Source organism: Leishmania major, chromosome 26 (assembly GCF_000002725.2).
Source record: "Leishmania major strain Friedlin complete genome, chromosome 26".
Taxonomy (NCBI): Eukaryota; Euglenozoa; class Kinetoplastea; order Trypanosomatida; family Trypanosomatidae; genus Leishmania; species Leishmania major.
The window spans coordinates 633,851-654,769 of record NC_007267.2 but is presented as its reverse complement, the minus strand read 5'-3'; the positions used below and the strand labels follow the sequence as shown (position 1 = coordinate 654,769).

Sequence of the window (20,919 nt, the reverse complement as noted above, 5' to 3'; positions counted from 1 at the left end):
CGCAGCAGCGGCGCACACGTGCACACGCCCGCATATGCGCACGCGCGCAGCGCATCTCACGCACCTCAGGATCCCGCTGCCCATCGACACGCAGCAGCGGAAGCAATAGTGCGTTGGCAGCACGCAGGAGCGCACGGCTCCCTCTCTCGGACAGCACAGGTGCAGGCGAAATGACGGGGTCAATACCACTTCGACTGTGTTTTCGCTGACCTGCCACGGCAACGGCAGCGGCAGCGGCGCACGCACGCACCGCAACGCCCACACGAGCGGCTCTTGCGCAGTCTCGGCACCGGTGCAGCACACAGTCACACGCATGCACCGGCTTCTTGAACTGCGCGCACACGCGCGGTCGGTCGACAAAAGACAAACACGCCGCACCCGCGTCCGCACGCCGGGTCGCCGCAGCAGCTCTGGCCACGCTGGGTATCCTGTGAAGCAGCATCGAGCGTATATAATCGCCGCCAAGGGACCTTGAATGCGCGGCGGGCACAGCACCGCACGTCTCCCAAGAGCAAGTCCGCCGATAGATCAATGGGTCCTGTTCCGCAACGGTGCTACTCCTGGTTCCCATCCACACGCACACACGCGCGCTCGCATCTCTCGGCCACCCTTCAAGCCACGCGCACGCACACAGCAGTGGGCAGCCGCAGCCGACACCACGTGCGGCTGGGAGGAAGGTGGACTGGCGCAGCGCACACGCACGCGCAGCAGCGGCAGCAGCGGCAGCAGCGGCAGCAGCGCGCACAGTCAGTCACTCCGGTTCTCGTCCACGGCGCTGTGCGCGCCTCGGGTGTATAATTAAATCGCAATGCCATCACGCGTGCGCGCGCCGCACAGACCACACACAACCACAGCCAGCAGCAGAAGACCGTCCAGCGCTCAGTCCCGTGTATAGTATGTAGGTAGCTTTGGGTACACGGAGTTCAAATCACAGTTGCGGGCTCATACAAATGCCTCGATTTTCGCATCATGCAGCGGTCAGCGCGCACACACACACACACACACACACACAGCAGCAGCAGCTCTCGCGAGCCCGATTGAGGCGCAATGTACGGCACCAAGGGTAGTAGAGTCCGCTGCCTCACCCACGGAGCACGCTGGTCGCAGCACACAGACACACAGACACACACGCCACCGCGGCGCTGGCGTCTCTCGCGTCACGACAAGGCCGGATGCGCAACCAACATCAACTGCGCGCGGCTGGTGCGTGCGCTGACACACCGCGCACACGTACACCCGCAGCAGCCCAACGCACCGCCACCCACCACCGGCAGCAGCGCAGCTCTCGCGCAGTTTCGGCACCAGAGCAGCACAAGGGCTTGCATGCACTGGTTTCCTAGGCTGCGCTCAGTCCGGCATCCACGCCCACAGCACACGCACACACGCGTGCGCGCGGAGGCATCAGACTCGGCCAGCGCACGCGGCGCAAGCCACAGCGAGAATACGTCATCTCACCACGCGCGCACCAGCGCACGCTCAAGAAAGGTACACTCAGACTCTGCAGCATCATCACGTGCCCCCTCCGCAAATACGCGACAACGCGGCAACCAGCGTGCAGCGCATGCGCCGCTACCGGCTCTCCGGCGCTACCAGAAGGTCGCACCACGGCACAGAGTCCCGCGAGCGGGCGCAAGCCACGTGCACCTCGGATTGCCCCGTTCGCAGCAGCGGCGCACACGTGCACACGCCCGCATATGCGCACGCGCGCAGCGCATCTCACGCACCTCAGGATCCCGCTGCCCATCGACACGCAGCAGCGGAAGCAATAGTGCGTTGGCAGCACGCAGGAGCGCACGGCTCCCTCTCTCGGACAGCACAGGTGCAGGCGAAATGACGGGGTCAATACCACTTCGACTGTGTTTTCGCTGACCTGCCACGGCAACGGCAGCGGCAGCGGCGCACGCACGCACCGCAACGCCCACACGAGCGGCTCTTGCGCAGTCTCGGCACCGGTGCAGCACACAGTCACACGCATGCACCGGCTTCTTGAACTGCGCGCACACGCGCGGTCGGTCGACAAAAGACAAACACGCCGCACCCGCGTCCGCACGCCGGGTCGCCGCAGCAGCTCTGGCCACGCTGGGTATCCTGTGAAGCAGCATCGAGCGTATATAATCGCCGCCAAGGGACCTTGAATGCGCGGCGGGCACAGCACCGCACGTCTCCCAAGAGCAAGTCCGCCGATAGATCAATGGGTCCTGTTCCGCAACGGTGCTACTCCTGGTTCCCATCCACACGCACACACGCGCGCTCGCATCTCTCGGCCACCCTTCAAGCCACGCGCACGCACACAGCAGTGGGCAGCCGCAGCCGACACCACGTGCGGCTGGGAGGAAGGTGGACTGGCGCAGCGCACACGCACGCGCAGCAGCGGCAGCAGCGGCAGCAGCGCGCACAGTCAGTCACTCCGGTTCTCGTCCACGGCGCTGTGCGCGCCTCGGGTGTATAATTAAATCGCAATGCCATCACGCGTGCGCGCGCCGCACAGACCACACACAACCACAGCCAGCAGCAGAAGACCGTCCAGCGCTCAGTCCCGTGTATAGTATGTAGGTAGCTTTGGGTACACGGAGTTCAAATCACAGTTGCGGGCTCATACAAATGCCTCGATTTTCGCATCATGCAGCGGTCAGCGCGCACACACACACACACACACACACACACAGCAGCAGCAGCTCTCGCGAGCCCGATTGAGGCGCAATGTACGGCACCAAGGGTAGTAGAGTCCGCTGCCTCACCCACGGAGCACGCTGGTCGCAGCACACAGACACACAGACACACACGCCACCGCGGCGCTGGCGTCTCTCGCGTCACGACAAGGCCGGATGCGCAACCAACATCAACTGCGCGCGGCTGGTGCGTGCGCTGACACACCGCGCACACGTACACCCGCAGCAGCCCAACGCACCGCCACCCACCACCGGCAGCAGCGCAGCTCTCGCGCAGTTTCGGCACCAGAGCAGCACAAGGGCTTGCATGCACTGGTTTCCTAGGCTGCGCTCAGTCCGGCATCCACGCCCACAGCACACGCACACACGCGTGCGCGCGGAGGCATCAGACTCGGCCAGCGCACGCGGCGCAAGCCACAGCGAGAATACGTCATCTCACCACGCGCGCACCAGCGCACGCTCAAGAAAGGTACACTCAGACTCTGCAGCATCATCACGCGCCCCCTCCGCAAATACGCGACAACGCGGCAACCAGCGTGCAGCGCATGCGCCGCTACCGGCTCTCCGGCGCTACCAGAAGGTCGCACCACGGCACAGAGTCCCGCGAGCGGGCGCAAGCCACGTGCACCTCGGATTGCCCCGTTCGCAGCAGCGGCGCACACGTGCACACGCCCGCATATGCGCACGCGCGCAGCGCATCTCACGCACCTCAGGATCCCGCTGCCCATCGACACGCAGCAGCGGAAGCAATAGTGCGTTGGCAGCACGCAGGAGCGCACGGCTCCCTCTCTCGGACAGCACAGGTGCAGGCGAAATGACGGGGTCAATACCACTTCGACTGTGTTTTCGCTGACCTGCCACGGCAACGGCAGCGGCAGCGGCGCACGCACGCACCGCAACGCCCACACGAGCGGCTCTTGCGCAGTCTCGGCACCGGTGCAGCACACAGTCACACGCATGCACCGGCTTCTTGAACTGCGCGCACACGCGCGGTCGGTCGACAAAAGACAAACACGCCGCACCCGCGTCCGCACGCCGGGTCGCCGCAGCAGCTCTGGCCACGCTGGGTATCCTGTGAAGCAGCATCGAGCGTATATAATCGCCGCCAAGGGACCTTGAATGCGCGGCGGGCACAGCACCGCACGTCTCCCAAGAGCAAGTCCGCCGATAGATCAATGGGTCCTGTTCCGCAACGGTGCTACTCCTGGTTCCCATCCACACGCACACACGCGCGCTCGCATCTCTCGGCCACCCTTCAAGCCACGCGCACGCACACAGCAGTGGGCAGCCGCAGCCGACACCACGTGCGGCTGGGAGGAAGGTGGACTGGCGCAGCGCACACGCACGCGCAGCAGCGGCAGCAGCGGCAGCAGCGGCAGCAGCGCGCACAGTCAGTCACTCCGGTTCTCGTCCACGGCGCTGTGCGCGCCTCGGGTGTATAATTAAATCGCAATGCCATCACGCGTGCGCGCGCCGCACAGACCACACACAACCACAGCCAGCAGCAGAAGACCGTCCAGCGCTCAGTCCCGTGTATAGTATGTAGGTAGCTTTGGGTACACGGAGTTCAAATCACAGTTGCGGGCTCATACAAATGCCTCGATTTTCGCATCATGCAGCGGTCAGCGCGCACACACACACACACACACACACACACACAGCAGCAGCAGCTCTCGCGAGCCCGATTGAGGCGCAATGTACGGCACCAAGGGTAGTAGAGTCCGCTGCCTCACCCACGGAGCACGCTGGTCGCAGCACACAGACACACAGACACACACGCCACCGCGGCGCTGGCGTCTCTCGCGTCACGACAAGGCCGGATGCGCAACCAACATCAACTGCGCGCGGCTGGTGCGTGCGCTGACACACCGCGCACACGTACACCCGCAGCAGCCCAACGCACCGCCACCCACCACCGGCAGCAGCGCAGCTCTCGCGCAGTTTCGGCACCAGAGCAGCACAAGGGCTTGCATGCACTGGTTTCCTAGGCTGCGCTCAGTCCGGCATCCACGCCCACAGCACACGCACACACGCGTGCGCGCGGAGGCATCAGACTCGGCCAGCGCACGCGGCGCAAGCCACAGCGAGAATACGTCATCTCACCACGCGCGCACCAGCGCACGCTCAAGAAAGGTACACTCAGACTCTGCAGCATCATCACGCGCCCCCTCCGCAAATACGCGACAACGCGGCAACCAGCGTGCAGCGCATGCGCCGCTACCGGCTCTCCGGCGCTACCAGAAGGTCGCACCACGGCACAGAGTCCCGCGAGCGGGCGCAAGCCACGTGCACCTCGGATTGCCCCGTTCGCAGCAGCGGCGCACACGTGCACACGCCCGCATATGCGCACGCGCGCAGCGCATCTCACGCACCTCAGGATCCCGCTGCCCATCGACACGCAGCAGCGGAAGCAATAGTGCGTTGGCAGCACGCAGGAGCGCACGGCCCCCTCTCTCGGACAGCACAGGTGCAGGCGAAATGACGGGGTCAATACCACTTCGACTGTGTTTTCGCTGACCTGCCACGGCAACGGCAGCGGCAGCAGCGCACGCACGCACCGCAACGCCCACACGAGCGGCTCTTGCGCAGTCTCGGCACCGGTGCAGCACACAGTCACACGCATGCACCGGCTTCTTGAACTGCGCGCACACGCGCGGTCGGTCGACAAAAGACAAACACGCCGCACCCGCGTCCGCACGCCGGGTCGCCGCAGCAGCTCTGGCCACGCTGGGTATCCTGTGAAGCAGCATCGAGCGTATATAATCGCCGCCAAGGGACCTTGAATGCGCGGCGGGCACAGCACCGCACGTCTCCCAAGAGCAAGTCCGCCGATAGATCAATGGGTCCTGTTCCGCAACGGTGCTACTCCTGGTTCCCATCCACACGCACACACGCGCGCTCGCATCTCTCGGCCACCCTTCAAGCCACGCGCACGCACACAGCAGTGGGCAGCCGCAGCCGACACCACGTGCGGCTGGGAGGAAGGTGGACTGGCGCAGCGCACACGCACGCGCAGCAGCGGCAGCAGCGGCAGCAGCGGCAGCAGCGGCAGCAGCGCGCACAGTCAGTCACTCCGGTTCTCGTCCACGGCGCTGTGCGCGCCTCGGGTGTATAATTAAATCGCAATGCCATCACGCGTGCGCGCGCCGCACAGACCACACACAACCACAGCCAGCAGCAGAAGACCGTCCAGCGCTCAGTCCCGTGTATAGTATGTAGGTAGCTTTGGGTACACGGAGTTCAAATCACAGTTGCGGGCTCATACAAATGCCTCGATTTTCGCATCATGCAGCGGTCAGCGCGCACACACACACACACACACACACAGCAGCAGCAGCTCTCGCGAGCCCGATTGAGGCGCAATGTACGGCACCAAGGGTAGTAGAGTCCGCTGCCTCACCCACGGAGCACGCTGGTCGCAGCACACAGACACACAGACACACACGCCACCGCGGCGCTGGCGTCTCTCGCGTCACGACAAGGCCGGATGCGCAACCAACATCAACTGCGCGCGGCTGGTGCGTGCGCTGACACACCGCGCACACGTACACCCGCAGCAGCCCAACGCACCGCCACCCACCACCGGCAGCAGCGCAGCTCTCGCGCAGTTTCGGCACCAGAGCAGCACAAGGGCTTGCATGCACTGGTTTCCTAGGCTGCGCTCAGTCCGGCATCCACGCCCACAGCACACGCACACACGCGTGCGCGCGGAGGCATCAGACTCGGCCAGCGCACGCGGCGCAAGCCACAGCGAGAATACGTCATCTCACCACGCGCGCACCAGCGCACGCTCAAGAAAGGTACACTCAGACTCTGCAGCATCATCACGCGCCCCCTCCGCAAATACGCGACAACGCGGCAACCAGCGTGCAGCGCATGCGCCGCTACCGGCTCTCCGGCGCTACCAGAAGGTCGCACCACGGCACAGAGTCCCGCGAGCGGGCGCAAGCCACGTGCACCTCGGATTGCCCCGTTCGCAGCAGCGGCGCACACGTGCACACGCCCGCATATGCGCACGCGCGCAGCGCATCTCACGCACCTCAGGATCCCGCTGCCCATCGACACGCAGCAGCGGAAGCAATAGTGCGTTGGCAGCACGCAGGAGCGCACGGCTCCCTCTCTCGGACAGCACAGGTGCAGGCGAAATGACGGGGTCAATACCACTTCGACTGTGTTTTCGCTGACCTGCCACGGCAACGGCAGCGGCAGCGGCGCACGCACGCACCGCAACGCCCACACGAGCGGCTCTTGCGCAGTCTCGGCACCGGTGCAGCACACAGTCACACGCATGCACCGGCTTCTTGAACTGCGCGCACACGCGCGGTCGGTCGACAAAAGACAAACACGCCGCACCCGCGTCCGCACGCCGGGTCGCCGCAGCAGCTCTGGCCACGCTGGGTATCCTGTGAAGCAGCATCGAGCGTATATAATCGCCGCCAAGGGACCTTGAATGCGCGGCGGGCACAGCACCGCACGTCTCCCAAGAGCAAGTCCGCCGATAGATCAATGGGTCCTGTTCCGCAACGGTGCTACTCCTGGTTCCCATCCACACGCACACACGCGCGCTCGCATCTCTCGGCCACCCTTCAAGCCACGCGCACGCACACAGCAGTGGGCAGCCGCAGCCGACACCACGTGCGGCTGGGAGGAAGGTGGACTGGCGCAGCGCACACGCACGCGCAGCAGCGGCAGCAGCGGCAGCAGCGCGCACAGTCAGTCACTCCGGTTCTCGTCCACGGCGCTGTGCGCGCCTCGGGTGTATAATTAAATCGCAATGCCATCACGCGTGCGCGCGCCGCACAGACCACACACAACCACAGCCAGCAGCAGAAGACCGTCCAGCGCTCAGTCCCGTGTATAGTATGTAGGTAGCTTTGGGTACACGGAGTTCAAATCACAGTTGCGGGCTCATACAAATGCCTCGATTTTCGCATCATGCAGCGGTCAGCGCGCACACACACACACACACACACACAGCAGCAGCAGCTCTCGCGAGCCCGATTGAGGCGCAATGTACGGCACCAAGGGTAGTAGAGTCCGCTGCCTCACCCACGGAGCACGCTGGTCGCAGCACACAGACACACAGACACACACGCCACCGCGGCGCTGGCGTCTCTCGCGTCACGACAAGGCCGGATGCGCAACCAACATCAACTGCGCGCGGCTGGTGCGTGCGCTGACACACCGCGCACACGTACACCCGCAGCAGCCCAACGCACCGCCACCCACCACCGTTTGTAGGAGTGATTGCTTAGTAGCTGCCGCGAGGCCAGTGTGAAGCATGATGTGGATCGGTTGCCGTTGAAAGAGGGGGGGTGCGTGTCGAGTCGGAGTCGAGGGAGGTTTTCGGTTGGATCGATACGGTGGCCCCTGTGGGGGGGGGGGGGGGAGGGTGAGCGACGCTGACAACGAGTGGAGGAGGGAGGAGGAGGTGGATGGGTGTTTTTTAGCGAGAAGCTTTCATGGTTGGTGAAGCGATGGAGGTGGTGTCGGGGAAAGGCATGATGGGTGGTAGCATTCGGTGATGGGGGTCTGCGTGGCGCGTTGGCTCGGCGAGGGCACCGGCGCTAGGTCGCGGTGTTAGAGTCGCCGCAGGAGGGCTGTGGATGTATACGCGTCGTTGGAGTGCACGGTCGGCAAGCAGCGTTGTGGAGTGGAGGCGTGGTTGCGGCCATGAGGGTGGGAAAGAGGCGTCGCCAATGGGCACTTCGCCCGCCTAGCATTGCCTTGTCTGAGAGTAACGGTGCGGAGGCTAGGGTTCGGGTAAGCAAGTGCTGGACGGCCTCATTGCCTTCGGCGAAGCAGCTGGTCGTCTCATCCTTGCGCTGGATCATCGCTCCGTGTGTGTGCCATGTGAGCGAGAGAAAAGCATGTCAAGCGTGTGAAGACGCATGCGCGTCACCGACAAAGAGGGGGCCTGAGGCTCGCGCACACGCGCACGCGGAGAGTCACATCGCGAAGCATGACGAGACTGAAGGAGACAGGGTGCTCGGAGCGCGCCCAAAGCGGCAGGGGCAGGCTGTTGCCCGTAAAGGGGAAGTGCATGTGCGCGCCGCGCGCATTAGCTCTTCGTATGTGTGCGTGTGGCAGCGGCTAGCCGATGGGGAAAACCGCACCGAGGAGGTGACAGGAAGAAGTACTACATCAGAGGGAGCGGACCTGTGCACACGCACACGCGTCAAGGGTCAGGAGGCGTGTGAGGGAGGGGGCAAGCGCCGTGACATTCCGCGGCGGTTAAGAGCGAGACATATGGAGGACAAGCGCCCCACACGGAGAGACGCCCTCTTTCTGGGAGTGCCCAAGTGGAGAGAGGCGCAGCATATGCCTCGGTTCGAAAGGGAAGCACGATGGTGACGTAGAAAAGGGTCGTGAGAGCACTATGTGTGCGAATCAAGCACGGCACTTGTCGAGCGCCTCATGCGCCCATCGCTGCTCGTACTCGTGGAGAAGCGCCGCCTGCTCGCGCGCCCTCTGCGTTGCGGTTCCCTCGCCTTCTTCGATGGCTTTCAGCTGCGCTGCGATGGCAGCGGTGTCGCCCCTCGCCTGCATCGCCTGCTGGCGGGTGCCTTCCATCTTACGCCGAAGAGCGTCGATGTGAAACAGGTCCCCGTCACTGTCTTCGAGCGAGATGAGGTAATTATCAAGGCAGCCCTGCGCGATGTCTCGGTAGCGTTTCTGGCGGTTCTCCGCAAGGTGACGTAGCCGGTTCGCAGCCTCCGCCTCCGGAGCCGGATCCGCTTCTGCAGCGGTCTCCATGAAGACGGGTGCCTGTATCACCGAAGTGATACCCGTGGGGGAGATGGACAAGCGCGGCACCTTTGCATCCTGGGCTGTCACCGCCTCCCCTCTCCCCTGCTTCTGGAGCAACTGCTTGCGGGCCCACGTCACCATGTACTCTAGAATGTCCTGCGGTCTATCATACATGCTGTCCGTCACGAAGTTCGTGAGGGCCTCCTGAAGCGCATCGCGGGTGTCGGAAGGGTGTGAGTGAGCCTCTGGCGACGAAACCACATTCGGTGTCGACCCCATCGGTGCGGCGTGCGCTTCCTCCGACGGAGGCGCTGGGCAACAAGAGTGATACACGCAAAAGTGCAAGGGGCAGGGGCATACAATGAAGGTGTCAGGCACAGGTGCACAGAGTTGAGGATCTCAATCAGCTTTTGTGGCCAAAAGAAGAGGACTATCCATGCAAGATGCGAGCACGCCATCCCAGGCGATGGGGTGTGTTGAAGGGATGGTCAAGCGGGATAACAAGGAGAGACGGAAATGTGGAGAGAAGGGGGCCGAGGAAGATCGGCAGAATCACCCTCGCGTCAGGGGCGTCCGGCAAAGACAGCGACGCTGCGCCCCTTTGGCTTTCGTGGAGGACGTTGAACAAAAACGCACAAGCTACCCTGCATCCGTCCCCCGCCTTCCATGCACTCACAACGAGCGAGAGGGAGGAGGAAGGGAAGGGGGCGGTTCACTATCAAGATGGCCTGTCTTGCTCAATATGACGCTTTCGTTATTGCTTCGCAAGCATCATGTCTTAGAAAGGGACAGAGTGAACGTATGGGTGGAGAGGCGTGCAGTGCGTCGCCGTATCCACGCAACGCACGCAAGCGGCAGGTAGTAGCAGCAGAGAGATATGGAATAAAAACAAGAGCGACGGCGCGCAGTAGACTGCCGCCATTCGCACCTCTGCACGTACCGAAAGAAATCGGCCGCACAGAAACGCACATTTCCAGCAAAGTACAGTGAGATCGGACCCTGTCAAGCACCCTCAGCACTGCCAGATCGACGCTGCTGGCGATCTTGTCCTTCGGCAGAAGCAGACGGATAGTGGCAGTAGAAAGGGCGGCCGTCAGCGGCACAGAAGCCCGAGAAGAGTGGCAGCGAGTAGTCTGCGTCCCTACCCACCGAGGCATACGACCAAGAGCCAAGAACGCGCTCAGGACACGACGCGGCGCGTCGGCGCCGCACACAACGATGCACCCACGCATAACCAGCATAGGTGGATGTCAAGGGTGACGCGGCACTCACTGTGCCCGCGCAACATGACTCACCAATAGCGCCGCGGAGTGCAGCAGCAGCAGCGTCCGCGGGCAACTGCTCTGCAGCGTTTTTTGCTGTCGGCATTGTGTCAGAAAGTTCCCCGGCATCACCAAGGACGGCCTCCTCGTCGTGATCGCACTCGTCAGCGGAAGAGCCGGGCGGCGCCACGATCGCCTCCCTCGCCGGGTCAAAGCAGAGAAGCCTCCAGTAGGGAGACGCAGCCGTCAAGAGTCGCCGCTCTCGCAAGCATATGGCTCGTCCAGCAGCCGTAGTGAACTGCGTCGGTACCCAGATTGTGACGGCTGTTGTTGGTGGCACCTCCGTGCATCCGATGGAGTTGACGGTGTTGGCTGCCGAAGCCGGCACAGAGGCGTTCTCACCATCGCTGTAACTGCTGTGCTGCAGGGCGTCCTGCACGTGGTGCTCTAAAAGCGATGGTGTCGTCGTACTCTCGGCGCTGGAGTGCAAAGGGCCCCTACCCGCAGTCTCACTGGTGATGTTTTGCGTCTTCATGCAGGTGGCAGGCGCGGTCGCTGACGCATCTGTGTCGGTCACGTTGTCTTGGCGAGCGCAAGAGCTGCGCTCTGACCTCGCGGTCTGCAGAGTGCCACTGGCGTCACTGCAGCATCGCGGTCGACGGCGCTCGTGATGACCAGTCGACTTCACTCTTACCTCGAATGCGCTTCCCTTAGACACCCCCGCCGTTGCGGCGTCGCACTCGGAAGGCGCTCCAGCCCCTTCCTCTGATGTCGAGTCCGTCGCCGCCGCCTTTGGAGTAGACGCGAAAGGACCCCGAATCCCCACCACTTCCCTGGCGGGTGACACGCCGAGGCCCTCACGATTGGGAAGAGTAGAGGCGGACATTGTATGGGAACCCTCAGTGCAAGTGAGGCGTCCATGTGTGTAAGCCCTGGCGCAGACGTCCACACAGGAAAAAAAAAACGCGAAGAGGAAATACCCCCAGGGAGAGGGCGAAAACGCTTCTAGAAATCAAGGATGCGACAGGGCTATGAGAGTGCAGGAAGGAGACCAACGCGTGCGGGGAGGGGATTGGGGCGGGTGTGTGGGTGGGCGCGCGAAGCAAACACAACAACACCCTCAGAAGTGCCACCAAAACTTGTTTCTTTGGGGGGGGGGGGGGAGAAGGTAGACCGTTAAAGCCGGAGGTTGCGGAGTGCTCTCCATGTCGAAGAGATGAACCGAGGTCCTCAGCTCAGCGGCACCATCTCCCCCCCCCCTCCATCCCATTATAACGGTGTCACTGGGCAAGCTGTTCACTTGTTGTTTCGCGTTCCAACAAAAGTTCGTACGTGTGTAGGCACGCGTGCCACAGAAGGAGTCGAGTGCTTATACATCATAACAGGCGCAACGGAAAGAGGCCACACACACACACACACACGCACACGAGCCTGAACCAGCATGTACGACAAGAGAGAACAGGACGCTCTTTCACGTAGTCAACAGCAGCCGCAGTCTGCAGCTCAAGCACAGCGTGTCGTAGGGGCACTGACGAGGTCGACAATGCCACATGCGAAACGGAGAGGGAAAGAGAGAAGCGAGTCGCCCCCCTCACCCTGATCCCGTTGCCACCGCCGCAAGGATGTGGAGTGGTATCCGCGAATGGTGAACATGCCTTCCAGAATCGCATGATATGACGGCAGGAGACACAAGAGAGACGGCGCCGAGAACGCGTTCAGCTCCTTTGATTACTGTACAAGCTCCGCATCTGACCAGAACTAAGCACGCACGCACCGGCGCACACGTGAAGGGCATTATCGCCTCGACCGTTGCCTCACCTCCCTTTCTACAGCTCCTCCTCGCCCTCCGCCTCCTTTGACTTGGCCGCTGCTGCAGGCGAGGAAGCCCTCTACTCTACGGCACTGGTGCGCTTCGACGAATGAGCCCACGACGGTGTGCTTCCTCCCAATCAGGTGTCGTGCTCCCGGTGGTCGCTGGCAGCAGGGTGCGTCTTGGCGGCAGGGTCCTCCTCCTCCTCGCTGCTGTGCCCGATGCCCTTTAGCAACGAAATCGACGATTCCTGTACCTTCGTGGCCCACGTCATCATGTACTCATAGACGTTGCCGGGGCGACTCTCCATGGCGTCGGCCACAAACTGCTGCAGGATGTTGCGCATGCCCACCTCTTCCAGGTAGGCCTTGTCTGCCTCGATGATCTCGTGGCACTGGTTCATGGTTTCTGCGTTCTTGTGTTGCTCGAGTGAGTGGGTAAGTCGGTCGGGGGCGTAGCGAGTAGCAGAGGCAAGGTGTGAAGTGAGATACAGCTGAATTGCGTGCAGCGCAGCGTATAGTGCGTCTGTGGTCTTTTCCTTGCTTGGTGGTGGTGGTGGTGCAGGGAGAGGAAAGTGCGTGACGTTCTCGTGAAGATCACTGCAGGGTATCTGAAGCGACCGGGAGGGGGGAGGCGGAGAGGCGGCAGTGAAGGAAAGAGAGAAAAGTGGGTGAGGAAAGGCAATGGCAGCGAGTCCGTTTGATCACCAGCAGCACGAGAGGGCACGCGACGCCAGTCGAGGCCGCCATCCATGTGCGGAGGACAGCTAAGAGCAGGAGAGGCGGAGAACGACCGTCGCAAGGCACTGAAGGACGCCCTCTGGCAGTCTTCTTCACAGAAATTATGACTGTCGCCACTGTCACGTTCCCTTCTCTTGGTGTCGGCTGTCGTCATGCACGGCAGTTGGCAAGCGTCGATGATGAACAGCTGTTGCTTCGCAGTGGTATGCGACCGGCATAATGCAGGATGTCCACCGGCTGTTCTAGGGAGGGTCCAGCGGCAGCTGATGACGAGAACGCGGCGCGCTCCATACGAACAGGAGAACAAGAGGAGAGAATACGTCCGGTCACGCGCGCATAAACGCGCAACGGGTGAGAAATGGTGAGATGTACATCTTAGCGAAAGGGGAAGAGAGCGCGACAACGCTGCAGAGGGAAGAGAGTCAACAAAATCCCAAAGAAGTGGGGCGAGAGGATGGTGCCACAAGAAAAACAAGTCCCGCCAGGGAAGAGAAGGTGACGAGAGAGTAACACATGCGCTGTCCCCTGCGACGCTCGAGGAGAGAACCTCAACAGGCGCGCGCAACGAAGCTCACACACATACACACAGACAAGCAGACGCAATCACCCCTCTGCCTGTAACCGCCGAGGAGCGGGTGCCTATTTCAGCATCTTCTTCAGTGGTGGCAACACGCAGCCGCTCTTGGCAGCCTCTGCTGGGGCTCGCTTCGCAGCATGCGACGCCGTCTTGGCATCTGCGTCTGCTGCCGCGGTAATCGGTGGCGGAGGTGGATGCATCTTTACTGTGCGATCTATGGACACATAGTAGCCAAGGCCTTCATCCCACTTGACACGACAACGCCCGCACACCTTCTTGGGTGCGTCGCCCACGAACAGCGACACTCCGCCTGTTCCATGCCGGCACCCTTTCACAAAACCTTCCTGCTGCTCTTTAAAGAGCTTCAGTACCTTCGCTGTGCGAAGCGCCCGTCTCCGCTCTCGCTTCTCGCGCGCCGCCGCGAGGGCAAGCTGCTCAGGGGTGTTGAGGAATCGCACCAGTGCACGGTGCTCAGCATCGGCCTTGCCCTCAGCCTCTTCCTGCGCAAACGTCTCCCAGAACTTCGCTGACTCGGCCTCGACAAGCTTTCGCAGCTCCATCTCCTGCACTATGATGAAGGTGAGCGCCGCGCGAAAGCGATGGGCGGCCGCTCGACGCTCCACCTCATGCATGCTGGCGTCCACCGAAGCCGCTGTTTCAAGCTCCACTCGCAGCCGCCACGCGTCGCGGCCCTCCTGGCGAAGCTGCGCATCTTGCTGCGCGTACTCCTCGTCAATGCGGCGGCGAATTCGCTGCTCAAGATACTGCACCGGAAGCGCTGCTGCCGACACCGCCCGCATTCGCGATACACGTTCCTCCTCCTGAAGCTCCCGCACCGCTGCGATTTGGTCCAACGCGCCTTCGGCCAGCAGTGAGCGCGCCTCCGCCTCTGCAGCGATGAGCTCCTTCTGCTCCTCTGTTCTCTTCCTACGCGCGTAGGTTTGCTGGGCCTCGCTACGCAGCGTAGACACTTCAGCCGACGTGAAGAGTCGCTGAGCAGACTTGGACATGCACGGTTGCCTGTTAGTGCCATTGAACAAAGCGTGCAGGCATGCGTAGTGCGACGTTGAAATTTTTCGTGGTGAGGACGGTTCCTTGGTGCGACCATCTGCATAGCTTTCTACAGTGTCAGTCACAGCAGCAGCAGTACCAACGAAATCAACCGCAGTCGCAAGAAAGGGGGATGTCAGCTGCTGTGGTGGGTGCACGCTACGCAAGTCACTTACCTTGTACGCTTCGGCGGTGCAGGAGCGCAACGAGGGCAGAGACACGGCAGACGTCACCTCCGCATCCGGGAGTTCGGCCGGCCCTGGCGGCGCCGTATTCGCACAACGTGCAGCCGGGGCTGTCGAGAACAAGGCCGAGGCCTCATGGGAGCGGCAACTTAATCGTCGTGATGCCATCGAAACCTTGGAGCTCTGACTACTGTTGCTTTCCCGCCGCCGTCCATCAATGGAACGGCGCAGTGGCTGTGACAGGCGGATCATCGATGCTGAATGCAGACCATGCAGGACGAGACAGCGGATGGAGTCGTTGGTGGAGGGAGGCAGAAGAAGAGAGGAGACGAGCAACAAGAGAATGGCTGCACGTGTTTGGCTCTTGATGCCGCTGTTCACGATGTTGGCGGAGCACGGCTGGCGCGGAGAGCAAGCTTTCACGCGAAGGGAAGGGGATAGAGCATGGCGCGCCCTTTGCACCGTGCAGCCCGTCACAGTGGCCGTGTCCTGGGTGTTACAGCGGTCCTGTCGACCCTGCCTGCAGTCATCCATGACAGCGGTTGTGAGCATGTGTGCAGCGTAGAGCAAATCGTGCGCAGCGTTGGCACCGCGAGAGAGACATGAACTTGAAACGACAGCGATGCCGTGGACGCTGATCAGCGAGGGAGGGGGGAGGAAGAAAAAGAGACGGGAGAGGGGAGAGGGGGGGGGTCAAAGACACCTCACGCACACACTCGCACACCGCACGGCAGCACTACGATCATCAGTGGCCTATTGAAGAGGCCTTTCAACCGACAGAAAATAAACGGTAGCAGAAGGGAAGCACTCTCGAGCCACGCCTCGCAGACGCTGACCGAGACGACGCTCACCTTCGCGGCCTCGCGCCCTGGAAAAGAAGAGGCCAGCGCGGGTTGCGTCGATGGTGCACTTGGCTAAAAGCCTCTGCAGTCGTCGAGCACTTACGCATCATCTCTTACACAAGCGCCTCGAGGTTCGGCAGAGACATGCGATCGCAGCGAAACACCTCCAACAAATCCGCCAGCCCGTTCAGATTGGCCTTGCGATCACCAGAGAGGGTGTAGAACCGTACGAGGCTCTCCACAAACGCGTCGGAGTTACAAAGTACCTGCGGCTCGGCCTTGGCGTACCCCTCCAGCGTCGTGCACAGGCTAGACATGAGCTTGGTAGGGTCGGCGTCGCTGCAGTACGCCTGGCACGTTGCGTGCGACACCTGCGCGTTCGCACAAATGTCCTGCAGCACCCAACGGCGTAGCGCGTCCTCGCTGATGAAGCCGTCAGAATCCGGAGAGCAAGGCACATCCGTGCCGGAACCATCCGCAGCGGCACGCAAAGCCTGCTTCATGTCGGCAGCCGCGTCAATCACGTCTCGGAAGAGCCGAACCGCATCTCTGAACTCGCCCCTGAACACTGCCATGAACGCATCACAGGAAAGCACGACTAGTTTGCAGAGGTTCGCGTTGGACACCACATTCGACGACGCCGCTTCTGTGCTGCTGTCTGCACCGTTGGCAGCGGCTATCTTCTGGATTGCAGCGTGCGTCGCCTGTGCACGCGAAGCATCGCCGATGTGAAGGGCAAGGCAAAAGAGCTGCTGCAGGTGAAGAGCGTGGCGAAGCTGATGGAGCTCATCGGAAAGATCATGGCACTTGTCGTGCCAAATCTCCTCGGTGCGCAACACCTGTTCCGCTAGACTGTGCGCCAAAGACTGCTGGTTCATGTGAATGTGCACATGCAGCAGGGCACGCTGCACACGCAAGACCCGTCGTGTCCAGGTGCGCTGCAGAGCAGGAGGGGCCGCTGATTGCTCCACTGCGTCACCGCCGACAGCAGCGGGGATGCGTGCTTCGCTGTTGGCCGCGCCGCACTGACGCTCGTGCCGGAGGCACTCCTCCAGCAGCGCATACAGCTTCTTCTGCGCCTCCATCGGCGCCCCGACGTAGAGCGGGAGGAAGGCTGCCACCACCCGCAGCGAGAATGGGGCGAAGCTCTCGCGCGTGACAGGGTGGCGAAACCCCTCCCCCTCAATGTCCCCTAGGGCATCGACGACTTTCTTGGCAGCCGCGATGCGTCGCATCTTCAGATTAGCGGTCACCTGCACCAGCACGTAGGGAAGACGTGCACTGCGCACCGCAGCGTCCGTGGAGAGCCTCGAGGCTGAGCCGGCTGCGGCGGTCACATCCGTCCCCGGGGGCGACTGCGCGGTCGGAGGCTCCTCCTGGGGGTACTCGGGACTCCCTCGCAGCGTGGATTCTGGTGGAGACGTACTCCATGGCACCGAAGCATACTTGAACGGGTAACGGCGGGCCTTGGCTGCTACCTCTGTTTCGAGCCGCTCAGCCAGCGCCAGTACTTCCGACCAGTTCCCATTCGAGGCTAGGAGCCGAAGTCCGTCAGCGCTGGGTGGGACGTCGGCGAGGGTGATGCGCGCATGCATGGCGCTGGCGGCATACATCGCCGGCCCGCAAAACCCCTTCGCCGACTCAACTGCTTTCTCTGACGCCATCAGAGCAGGGCAGCCGAGCAACGGCATACAAGAAGGCAATGAAGACCGCGAGAAACGCCGCGTCACCCCGCTCGGGGCAGCGGAGTACAAGTGACACTGCAATCACGGTGTAGGATGAGTTTCGGTGTGAGTCAGCACACGGGGAACCGCCAGACACCCGATGCTCTATGGAGGCGGGTATATATATATATATATATATATATGCGTGCCGGTGCCGCCACAATGTCCCGCAAGGCGATGCTCTCTTCTTTCTTGTGCTAAGCCAACGGGTTTTTATTGCTCTCCCCTCTCCACTCAGGTGTGGCGCCACGCAAACTGAGCGTGTGTGTGTGTGTGTGTGTGTGCGCGCGCGCACCTGGCGGATGCAATCGCAGCTGTTTCAAGGCGGGATTCACAAGTGATGCTCACAGCAACTAGATGACTTGAAAAGGGGCAGAAGAGTTCGATGAGGGACACGTGGAAGCCCGTCAAAACCGACTTTGGGGGAGATGAAGGTGCTGTGCCCCGGCAGATGTAAAATGCCTGAAAGACCACGTGAGGGGGAGAGACTGCAGTGGCCTACCACTCAGCAGAGACCTCCTTGCATCCCATTTTGTTCGACTTCTTCTCCCTCTCGCGCCTGATCGTGCCAAGGGAGCGGAACACGAAAAGGAGAACACGGAAGAGGCAGCGAACGCGCAAGCCAGCGAAAAGAGGGAAAAGAAGCGGATTCTCTGGTTGATGCACATAGCCTGGGACTCGCTCCCACACGCACACGGTGTGTGTGTGTGTGTACGTGTGTGCCACCTTTTTGAGGTGCCCGACGAGCAAAGCAGAGAATCAAAGAAGAAAAAAAGAAAGCAAACTAAAACATCGGTAGCAGCAGAAGAAAGCAGATCCGCTTGTCCCCCGGAGTCGCCATCACGAACACACACACACACCGGCGTTCGGCACGCTTGAACAGCCCTGCCTCCCTCCGACCTGTGTCGCACCCCTTTGCCCCTCACAAGACACTCGTGGTGCCTGCGCTTAACAGGTGGAGGCAGCTGGGTGTAAACGGTGTCGATGATGGAAAAGAGAAGGAAAAGGACACTTGATCAGTGTCGCTGGCGATGCAGGGGTGCTTTGATATGGAGCTTCAGGTACTGCATCAACTTCGTGTGGCGTGAATGCTCCTGTGCCGCCATCTCAAAGAGTGAGAGACCATTGTGCCGGCGACGCGGCCAGTCGGAGCCAGCGTTGCGCAGTACCTCCAGCATCTCCACCCCCCGTCCTTTCTTGGATCGGCTCAAGACGCACCACACAGCTGGAGTGCGACCGTCGCTGTCCTCTACGTCTATCCATGTGGGATCGAGAGGAGTCCAAAGAGGCGGGGACCGTGGAGCGCTGCCTTGCTTTTGCAGCGAGTCTGTGCACGAGGTGGCGACCGTGATCGAAAGCAGCGCCGCCATTGCCGCTGCGTGTAAGCCTCTCGCGCAGTGATGCAGTACTGTCGTGCCATGCCGGTCGCACAGCCACCGCACATCCGTATCGCCCAATGCATCATCAAACCAACGAAGCACACCAACATTTCCAGCCTCTGCAGCTGCAAATACCATGCGAAGTATCCCAGCCTCATCGAGCTCGCAGCTCCACACGCTCTGAGACGGTTTTGACGCTCCCATCTCAGCCCGAGATGCACCAACGGAGGCGGGCACAAAGTCGAGTATGCCCAGCGGCTCCATCGAGCGCGTCCGGAGAAATGAAAAAGCTCCAGTGAGGTCGTCCTTGTGTATCGCTGCCGCCATTAAGGCGTGGACCAGCGTCCTGCGATCCATCTCCTCCAGCGCAAACGGGTGTGCCGCCTCGATCCACTCCAGCGCCGCTGTTTGATGAAACGCCAAGGCACACTGCGCTGCGGTCAAGCGAGGCAGATAGCGAAGAGAGGCCCAGGTGTTCAGCGGCGACACTGGCGGCGCGCAGCGCTGCTTCTTCAGCACCGTCGCCGCGCCCAGAAGGCCGACAAGGTAATTCAGGTACTGCACATTTCCGCGCGCGGCAGCCAGGTGACAGAGATACATCCCCGTGTGGTCCGGACAGTGCTCCGAAACCCACTTGCACGGATATAGCTCCGTATTTGCACGAGCGTACACCTCGGCTTCCGACTCCGATGGCATTACCGACGGTGGCGGAGATAGCGCTGAGAAGGGTTGGAAGCCTACACCCCTGGCCGGTTCTTCTACGGCAAGCATCGCAGGTGTCGGGTAGCCTTGGCCAGCGTGCATCGGAGAGGAGAGCCACCGGAGTGGAAAACCAGAGGGATAGTGGGCCAAAAGGGCCTGCACATACGCTACGTCGCCCAACTCGGCAGAAAAGTGCAGAAGCGTGTAGCAGGCCGGCGACTTGGGTGCGCGATGCGATAGGGGCGCGCGACAAACGTGAAGGGCGCCCGGCACTTTCCGGTAGTTGCCCGAACAAAAATCAGACCGAAGGGCGTCGGCCACGTGCCTCGGCACCTTGTCGATGGGCGGCGGAGTGCCACACATCGCCGCTAGCGAGGCAAGAAGACCGTCCTCCAGCTTGAGGTTGAGCAACGCCATCTCAGAGCAGCACAGGTGCTGTGAAACGTGATCCGCGTCCTTATCACCGTCGAACGCGAGGAACTGCTCCCACTGCGTCAAGATCTCTGGAAAACTGATCATCGGGTGCGCACGCACAGTTTCCAAGGTAAAGTAAACTTGGTCGGCCGGCACGCTGGTCGACTTGCTCTGCCCTGCGTGCCCGCGGGAGCAGTCTGATTGTTGATGATGCTGTGACGTCGAGAAGAGCCTGGTAAGTTGCGAAGGGTCCTTCAGTTCGTCACCGCCAACCGCAGAGGCGACACTTGCCTCTTCGCCCGCCCTCAGCTCTGTCACAGCGTTGTCTGGATTTCTCAACAGGCAAGAGGGAGGGCCAAACGATGGCGCCTCGCCTTTATTCCCCTGCTCGGGTGGAAGAGTGTCTGCGGCGACATTCACAGAGGGTCCCTCCGCGGCACCGTGATGCTCCAGGACGGATTGGAGAAGCGCCTCCGCGTCCTTGGACAGCAAGAAGCAGCGCAGCACGCGTGACGCGGCGAGAGCGCCACCCATCGATTGTGGCGTGCGTTCCTCGTGTCTTCCTCTACTCCACCGCCGCGCGCTGCGTCTGTACCAGGACGCGTCCACGTACACCAGGGTGTCAGCATTTGTGTGTGTGTGTGTGTGTGTGTGTTTCCATAGGGACGAGTAGAAGAAAGGGGAGAGAAGGGTAAGTAAGGGAAGTGGCGAAAAGTGAGTGCAGCAGAAAAGGGAGGCCAAACCGAAGAGGGCGCGCAAAGCATGCGCGTGTAGAGCGTTGCAATGCACCAACTTGAGACAACGACAGCACTCTC

At 61.8% G+C, this 20,919-nt stretch overlaps 6 protein-coding genes and 58 non-coding genes across 64 annotated transcripts; all 64 read right to left on the bottom strand.

Moving 5' to 3' along the window:
• Positions 1-51: 51 nt before the first annotated feature.
• LM26Cs1H8.5 lies at positions 52-117 on the bottom strand. The gene has a single exon (XR_002460708.1). It is a non-coding gene; the product is annotated as an H/ACA-like snoRNA (small nucleolar RNA).
• Positions 118-141: 24 nt separating this feature from the next.
• LM26Cs1H7.5 lies at positions 142-215 on the bottom strand. The gene has a single exon (XR_002460794.1). It is a non-coding gene; the product is annotated as an H/ACA-like snoRNA (small nucleolar RNA).
• A 53-nt stretch (positions 216-268) lies between these two features.
• LM26Cs1H6.5 lies at positions 269-338 on the bottom strand. The gene has a single exon (XR_002460725.1). It is a non-coding gene; the product is annotated as an H/ACA-like snoRNA (small nucleolar RNA).
• Positions 339-406: 68 nt separating this feature from the next.
• On the bottom strand, positions 407-487 carry LM26Cs1H5.5. Its single transcript, XR_002460742.1, has one exon. It is a non-coding gene; the product is annotated as an H/ACA-like snoRNA (small nucleolar RNA).
• Positions 488-498: 11 nt separating this feature from the next.
• LM26Cs1H4.5 lies at positions 499-566 on the bottom strand. Its single transcript, XR_002460760.1, has one exon. It is a non-coding gene; the product is annotated as an H/ACA-like snoRNA (small nucleolar RNA).
• A 29-nt stretch (positions 567-595) lies between these two features.
• Positions 596-680, bottom strand: LM26Cs1H3.5. The gene has a single exon (XR_002460614.1). It is a non-coding gene; the product is annotated as an H/ACA-like snoRNA (small nucleolar RNA).
• Positions 681-744: 64 nt separating this feature from the next.
• On the bottom strand, positions 745-822 carry LM26Cs1C2.5. Its single transcript, XR_002460673.1, has one exon. It is a non-coding gene; the product is annotated as a C/D snoRNA (small nucleolar RNA).
• A 54-nt stretch (positions 823-876) lies between these two features.
• LM26Cs1C1.5 lies at positions 877-975 on the bottom strand. Its single transcript, XR_002460778.1, has one exon. It is a non-coding gene; the product is annotated as a C/D snoRNA (small nucleolar RNA).
• A 45-nt stretch (positions 976-1,020) lies between these two features.
• Positions 1,021-1,101, bottom strand: LM26Cs1H2.5. Its single transcript, XR_002460632.1, has one exon. It is a non-coding gene; the product is annotated as an H/ACA-like snoRNA (small nucleolar RNA).
• Positions 1,102-1,147: 46 nt separating this feature from the next.
• On the bottom strand, positions 1,148-1,216 carry LM26Cs1H1.5. Its single transcript, XR_002460655.1, has one exon. It is a non-coding gene; the product is annotated as an H/ACA-like snoRNA (small nucleolar RNA).
• A 64-nt stretch (positions 1,217-1,280) lies between these two features.
• On the bottom strand, positions 1,281-1,350 carry LM26Cs1H9.4. Its single transcript, XR_002460690.1, has one exon. It is a non-coding gene; the product is annotated as an H/ACA-like snoRNA (small nucleolar RNA).
• A 48-nt stretch (positions 1,351-1,398) lies between these two features.
• LM26Cs1C3.17 lies at positions 1,399-1,517 on the bottom strand. Its single transcript, XR_002460607.1, has one exon. It is a non-coding gene; the product is annotated as a C/D snoRNA (small nucleolar RNA).
• A 194-nt stretch (positions 1,518-1,711) lies between these two features.
• On the bottom strand, positions 1,712-1,777 carry LM26Cs1H8.4. The gene has a single exon (XR_002460707.1). It is a non-coding gene; the product is annotated as an H/ACA-like snoRNA (small nucleolar RNA).
• A 24-nt stretch (positions 1,778-1,801) lies between these two features.
• LM26Cs1H7.4 lies at positions 1,802-1,875 on the bottom strand. Its single transcript, XR_002460793.1, has one exon. It is a non-coding gene; the product is annotated as an H/ACA-like snoRNA (small nucleolar RNA).
• A 53-nt stretch (positions 1,876-1,928) lies between these two features.
• LM26Cs1H6.4 lies at positions 1,929-1,998 on the bottom strand. Its single transcript, XR_002460724.1, has one exon. It is a non-coding gene; the product is annotated as an H/ACA-like snoRNA (small nucleolar RNA).
• A 68-nt stretch (positions 1,999-2,066) lies between these two features.
• On the bottom strand, positions 2,067-2,147 carry LM26Cs1H5.4. The gene has a single exon (XR_002460741.1). It is a non-coding gene; the product is annotated as an H/ACA-like snoRNA (small nucleolar RNA).
• Positions 2,148-2,158: 11 nt separating this feature from the next.
• On the bottom strand, positions 2,159-2,226 carry LM26Cs1H4.4. The gene has a single exon (XR_002460759.1). It is a non-coding gene; the product is annotated as an H/ACA-like snoRNA (small nucleolar RNA).
• A 29-nt stretch (positions 2,227-2,255) lies between these two features.
• Positions 2,256-2,340, bottom strand: LM26Cs1H3.4. The gene has a single exon (XR_002460613.1). It is a non-coding gene; the product is annotated as an H/ACA-like snoRNA (small nucleolar RNA).
• Positions 2,341-2,395: 55 nt separating this feature from the next.
• On the bottom strand, positions 2,396-2,473 carry LM26Cs1C2.4. The gene has a single exon (XR_002460672.1). It is a non-coding gene; the product is annotated as a C/D snoRNA (small nucleolar RNA).
• A 54-nt stretch (positions 2,474-2,527) lies between these two features.
• Positions 2,528-2,626, bottom strand: LM26Cs1C1.4. The gene has a single exon (XR_002460777.1). It is a non-coding gene; the product is annotated as a C/D snoRNA (small nucleolar RNA).
• Positions 2,627-2,673: 47 nt separating this feature from the next.
• Positions 2,674-2,754, bottom strand: LM26Cs1H2.4. Its single transcript, XR_002460631.1, has one exon. It is a non-coding gene; the product is annotated as an H/ACA-like snoRNA (small nucleolar RNA).
• A 46-nt stretch (positions 2,755-2,800) lies between these two features.
• Positions 2,801-2,869, bottom strand: LM26Cs1H1.4. The gene has a single exon (XR_002460654.1). It is a non-coding gene; the product is annotated as an H/ACA-like snoRNA (small nucleolar RNA).
• A 64-nt stretch (positions 2,870-2,933) lies between these two features.
• On the bottom strand, positions 2,934-3,003 carry LM26Cs1H9.3. The gene has a single exon (XR_002460689.1). It is a non-coding gene; the product is annotated as an H/ACA-like snoRNA (small nucleolar RNA).
• A 48-nt stretch (positions 3,004-3,051) lies between these two features.
• Positions 3,052-3,170, bottom strand: LM26Cs1C3.3. Its single transcript, XR_002460593.1, has one exon. It is a non-coding gene; the product is annotated as a C/D snoRNA (small nucleolar RNA).
• Positions 3,171-3,364: 194 nt separating this feature from the next.
• On the bottom strand, positions 3,365-3,430 carry LM26Cs1H8.3. The gene has a single exon (XR_002460706.1). It is a non-coding gene; the product is annotated as an H/ACA-like snoRNA (small nucleolar RNA).
• A 24-nt stretch (positions 3,431-3,454) lies between these two features.
• On the bottom strand, positions 3,455-3,528 carry LM26Cs1H7.3. The gene has a single exon (XR_002460792.1). It is a non-coding gene; the product is annotated as an H/ACA-like snoRNA (small nucleolar RNA).
• A 53-nt stretch (positions 3,529-3,581) lies between these two features.
• Positions 3,582-3,651, bottom strand: LM26Cs1H6.3. Its single transcript, XR_002460723.1, has one exon. It is a non-coding gene; the product is annotated as an H/ACA-like snoRNA (small nucleolar RNA).
• Positions 3,652-3,719: 68 nt separating this feature from the next.
• Positions 3,720-3,800, bottom strand: LM26Cs1H5.3. The gene has a single exon (XR_002460740.1). It is a non-coding gene; the product is annotated as an H/ACA-like snoRNA (small nucleolar RNA).
• Positions 3,801-3,811: 11 nt separating this feature from the next.
• On the bottom strand, positions 3,812-3,879 carry LM26Cs1H4.3. Its single transcript, XR_002460758.1, has one exon. It is a non-coding gene; the product is annotated as an H/ACA-like snoRNA (small nucleolar RNA).
• Positions 3,880-3,908: 29 nt separating this feature from the next.
• Positions 3,909-3,993, bottom strand: LM26Cs1H3.3. The gene has a single exon (XR_002460612.1). It is a non-coding gene; the product is annotated as an H/ACA-like snoRNA (small nucleolar RNA).
• Positions 3,994-4,057: 64 nt separating this feature from the next.
• On the bottom strand, positions 4,058-4,135 carry LM26Cs1C2.3. Its single transcript, XR_002460671.1, has one exon. It is a non-coding gene; the product is annotated as a C/D snoRNA (small nucleolar RNA).
• A 54-nt stretch (positions 4,136-4,189) lies between these two features.
• LM26Cs1C1.3 lies at positions 4,190-4,288 on the bottom strand. The gene has a single exon (XR_002460776.1). It is a non-coding gene; the product is annotated as a C/D snoRNA (small nucleolar RNA).
• A 49-nt stretch (positions 4,289-4,337) lies between these two features.
• LM26Cs1H2.3 lies at positions 4,338-4,418 on the bottom strand. The gene has a single exon (XR_002460630.1). It is a non-coding gene; the product is annotated as an H/ACA-like snoRNA (small nucleolar RNA).
• A 46-nt stretch (positions 4,419-4,464) lies between these two features.
• Positions 4,465-4,533, bottom strand: LM26Cs1H1.3. Its single transcript, XR_002460653.1, has one exon. It is a non-coding gene; the product is annotated as an H/ACA-like snoRNA (small nucleolar RNA).
• A 64-nt stretch (positions 4,534-4,597) lies between these two features.
• LM26Cs1H9.2 lies at positions 4,598-4,667 on the bottom strand. The gene has a single exon (XR_002460688.1). It is a non-coding gene; the product is annotated as an H/ACA-like snoRNA (small nucleolar RNA).
• A 48-nt stretch (positions 4,668-4,715) lies between these two features.
• LM26Cs1C3.2 lies at positions 4,716-4,834 on the bottom strand. The gene has a single exon (XR_002460592.1). It is a non-coding gene; the product is annotated as a C/D snoRNA (small nucleolar RNA).
• A 194-nt stretch (positions 4,835-5,028) lies between these two features.
• On the bottom strand, positions 5,029-5,094 carry LM26Cs1H8.2. Its single transcript, XR_002460705.1, has one exon. It is a non-coding gene; the product is annotated as an H/ACA-like snoRNA (small nucleolar RNA).
• A 24-nt stretch (positions 5,095-5,118) lies between these two features.
• On the bottom strand, positions 5,119-5,192 carry LM26Cs1H7.2. Its single transcript, XR_002460791.1, has one exon. It is a non-coding gene; the product is annotated as an H/ACA-like snoRNA (small nucleolar RNA).
• Positions 5,193-5,245: 53 nt separating this feature from the next.
• On the bottom strand, positions 5,246-5,315 carry LM26Cs1H6.2. Its single transcript, XR_002460722.1, has one exon. It is a non-coding gene; the product is annotated as an H/ACA-like snoRNA (small nucleolar RNA).
• A 68-nt stretch (positions 5,316-5,383) lies between these two features.
• On the bottom strand, positions 5,384-5,464 carry LM26Cs1H5.2. Its single transcript, XR_002460739.1, has one exon. It is a non-coding gene; the product is annotated as an H/ACA-like snoRNA (small nucleolar RNA).
• An 11-nt stretch (positions 5,465-5,475) lies between these two features.
• On the bottom strand, positions 5,476-5,543 carry LM26Cs1H4.2. The gene has a single exon (XR_002460757.1). It is a non-coding gene; the product is annotated as an H/ACA-like snoRNA (small nucleolar RNA).
• A 29-nt stretch (positions 5,544-5,572) lies between these two features.
• LM26Cs1H3.2 lies at positions 5,573-5,657 on the bottom strand. The gene has a single exon (XR_002460611.1). It is a non-coding gene; the product is annotated as an H/ACA-like snoRNA (small nucleolar RNA).
• Positions 5,658-5,730: 73 nt separating this feature from the next.
• Positions 5,731-5,808, bottom strand: LM26Cs1C2.2. Its single transcript, XR_002460670.1, has one exon. It is a non-coding gene; the product is annotated as a C/D snoRNA (small nucleolar RNA).
• A 54-nt stretch (positions 5,809-5,862) lies between these two features.
• LM26Cs1C1.2 lies at positions 5,863-5,961 on the bottom strand. The gene has a single exon (XR_002460775.1). It is a non-coding gene; the product is annotated as a C/D snoRNA (small nucleolar RNA).
• A 43-nt stretch (positions 5,962-6,004) lies between these two features.
• On the bottom strand, positions 6,005-6,085 carry LM26Cs1H2.2. Its single transcript, XR_002460629.1, has one exon. It is a non-coding gene; the product is annotated as an H/ACA-like snoRNA (small nucleolar RNA).
• A 46-nt stretch (positions 6,086-6,131) lies between these two features.
• Positions 6,132-6,200, bottom strand: LM26Cs1H1.2. The gene has a single exon (XR_002460652.1). It is a non-coding gene; the product is annotated as an H/ACA-like snoRNA (small nucleolar RNA).
• A 64-nt stretch (positions 6,201-6,264) lies between these two features.
• Positions 6,265-6,334, bottom strand: LM26Cs1H9.1. The gene has a single exon (XR_002460687.1). It is a non-coding gene; the product is annotated as an H/ACA-like snoRNA (small nucleolar RNA).
• Positions 6,335-6,382: 48 nt separating this feature from the next.
• On the bottom strand, positions 6,383-6,501 carry LM26Cs1C3.1. Its single transcript, XR_002460591.1, has one exon. It is a non-coding gene; the product is annotated as a C/D snoRNA (small nucleolar RNA).
• A 194-nt stretch (positions 6,502-6,695) lies between these two features.
• Positions 6,696-6,761, bottom strand: LM26Cs1H8.1. Its single transcript, XR_002460704.1, has one exon. It is a non-coding gene; the product is annotated as an H/ACA-like snoRNA (small nucleolar RNA).
• Positions 6,762-6,785: 24 nt separating this feature from the next.
• LM26Cs1H7.1 lies at positions 6,786-6,859 on the bottom strand. Its single transcript, XR_002460790.1, has one exon. It is a non-coding gene; the product is annotated as an H/ACA-like snoRNA (small nucleolar RNA).
• Positions 6,860-6,912: 53 nt separating this feature from the next.
• Positions 6,913-6,982, bottom strand: LM26Cs1H6.1. Its single transcript, XR_002460721.1, has one exon. It is a non-coding gene; the product is annotated as an H/ACA-like snoRNA (small nucleolar RNA).
• Positions 6,983-7,050: 68 nt separating this feature from the next.
• Positions 7,051-7,131, bottom strand: LM26Cs1H5.1. The gene has a single exon (XR_002460738.1). It is a non-coding gene; the product is annotated as an H/ACA-like snoRNA (small nucleolar RNA).
• Positions 7,132-7,142: 11 nt separating this feature from the next.
• On the bottom strand, positions 7,143-7,210 carry LM26Cs1H4.1. Its single transcript, XR_002460756.1, has one exon. It is a non-coding gene; the product is annotated as an H/ACA-like snoRNA (small nucleolar RNA).
• A 29-nt stretch (positions 7,211-7,239) lies between these two features.
• LM26Cs1H3.1 lies at positions 7,240-7,324 on the bottom strand. The gene has a single exon (XR_002460610.1). It is a non-coding gene; the product is annotated as an H/ACA-like snoRNA (small nucleolar RNA).
• A 55-nt stretch (positions 7,325-7,379) lies between these two features.
• On the bottom strand, positions 7,380-7,457 carry LM26Cs1C2.1. The gene has a single exon (XR_002460669.1). It is a non-coding gene; the product is annotated as a C/D snoRNA (small nucleolar RNA).
• Positions 7,458-7,511: 54 nt separating this feature from the next.
• Positions 7,512-7,610, bottom strand: LM26Cs1C1.1. The gene has a single exon (XR_002460774.1). It is a non-coding gene; the product is annotated as a C/D snoRNA (small nucleolar RNA).
• Positions 7,611-7,653: 43 nt separating this feature from the next.
• Positions 7,654-7,734, bottom strand: LM26Cs1H2.1. Its single transcript, XR_002460628.1, has one exon. It is a non-coding gene; the product is annotated as an H/ACA-like snoRNA (small nucleolar RNA).
• Positions 7,735-7,780: 46 nt separating this feature from the next.
• Positions 7,781-7,849, bottom strand: LM26Cs1H1.1. The gene has a single exon (XR_002460651.1). It is a non-coding gene; the product is annotated as an H/ACA-like snoRNA (small nucleolar RNA).
• Positions 7,850-9,059: 1,210 nt separating this feature from the next.
• LMJF_26_1780 (hypothetical protein) lies at positions 9,060-9,698 on the bottom strand (the record flags this gene model as incomplete). Its single annotated transcript, XM_001684132.1, has 1 exon — positions 9,060-9,698. One exon carries the CDS (start codon positions 9,696-9,698, stop codon positions 9,060-9,062), a length of 639 nt encoding a protein of 212 aa, XP_001684184.1.
• Positions 9,699-10,421: 723 nt separating this feature from the next.
• On the bottom strand, positions 10,422-11,567 carry LMJF_26_1755 (conserved hypothetical protein; the record flags this gene model as incomplete). The annotated part of the gene is made up of 1 exon (XM_001684131.1): positions 10,422-11,567. One exon carries the CDS (start codon positions 11,565-11,567, stop codon positions 10,422-10,424), a length of 1,146 nt encoding a protein of 381 aa, XP_001684183.1.
• A 1,063-nt stretch (positions 11,568-12,630) lies between these two features.
• Positions 12,631-12,894, bottom strand: LMJF_26_1770 (conserved hypothetical protein; the record flags this gene model as incomplete). Its single annotated transcript, XM_001684130.1, has 1 exon — positions 12,631-12,894. One exon carries the CDS (start codon positions 12,892-12,894, stop codon positions 12,631-12,633), a length of 264 nt encoding a protein of 87 aa, XP_001684182.1.
• Positions 12,895-13,870: 976 nt separating this feature from the next.
• LMJF_26_1760 (conserved hypothetical protein) lies at positions 13,871-15,595 on the bottom strand (the record flags this gene model as incomplete). The annotated part of the gene is made up of 1 exon (XM_001684129.1): positions 13,871-15,595. One exon carries the CDS (start codon positions 15,593-15,595, stop codon positions 13,871-13,873), a length of 1,725 nt encoding a protein of 574 aa, XP_001684181.1.
• A 403-nt stretch (positions 15,596-15,998) lies between these two features.
• Positions 15,999-17,576, bottom strand: LMJF_26_1750 (conserved hypothetical protein; the record flags this gene model as incomplete). Its single annotated transcript, XM_001684128.1, has 1 exon — positions 15,999-17,576. One exon carries the CDS (start codon positions 17,574-17,576, stop codon positions 15,999-16,001), a length of 1,578 nt encoding a protein of 525 aa, XP_001684180.1.
• A 1,049-nt stretch (positions 17,577-18,625) lies between these two features.
• On the bottom strand, positions 18,626-20,638 carry LMJF_26_1740 (conserved hypothetical protein; the record flags this gene model as incomplete). Its single annotated transcript, XM_001684127.1, has 1 exon — positions 18,626-20,638. One exon carries the CDS (start codon positions 20,636-20,638, stop codon positions 18,626-18,628), a length of 2,013 nt encoding a protein of 670 aa, XP_001684179.1.
• Positions 20,639-20,919: the final 281 nt, after the last annotated feature.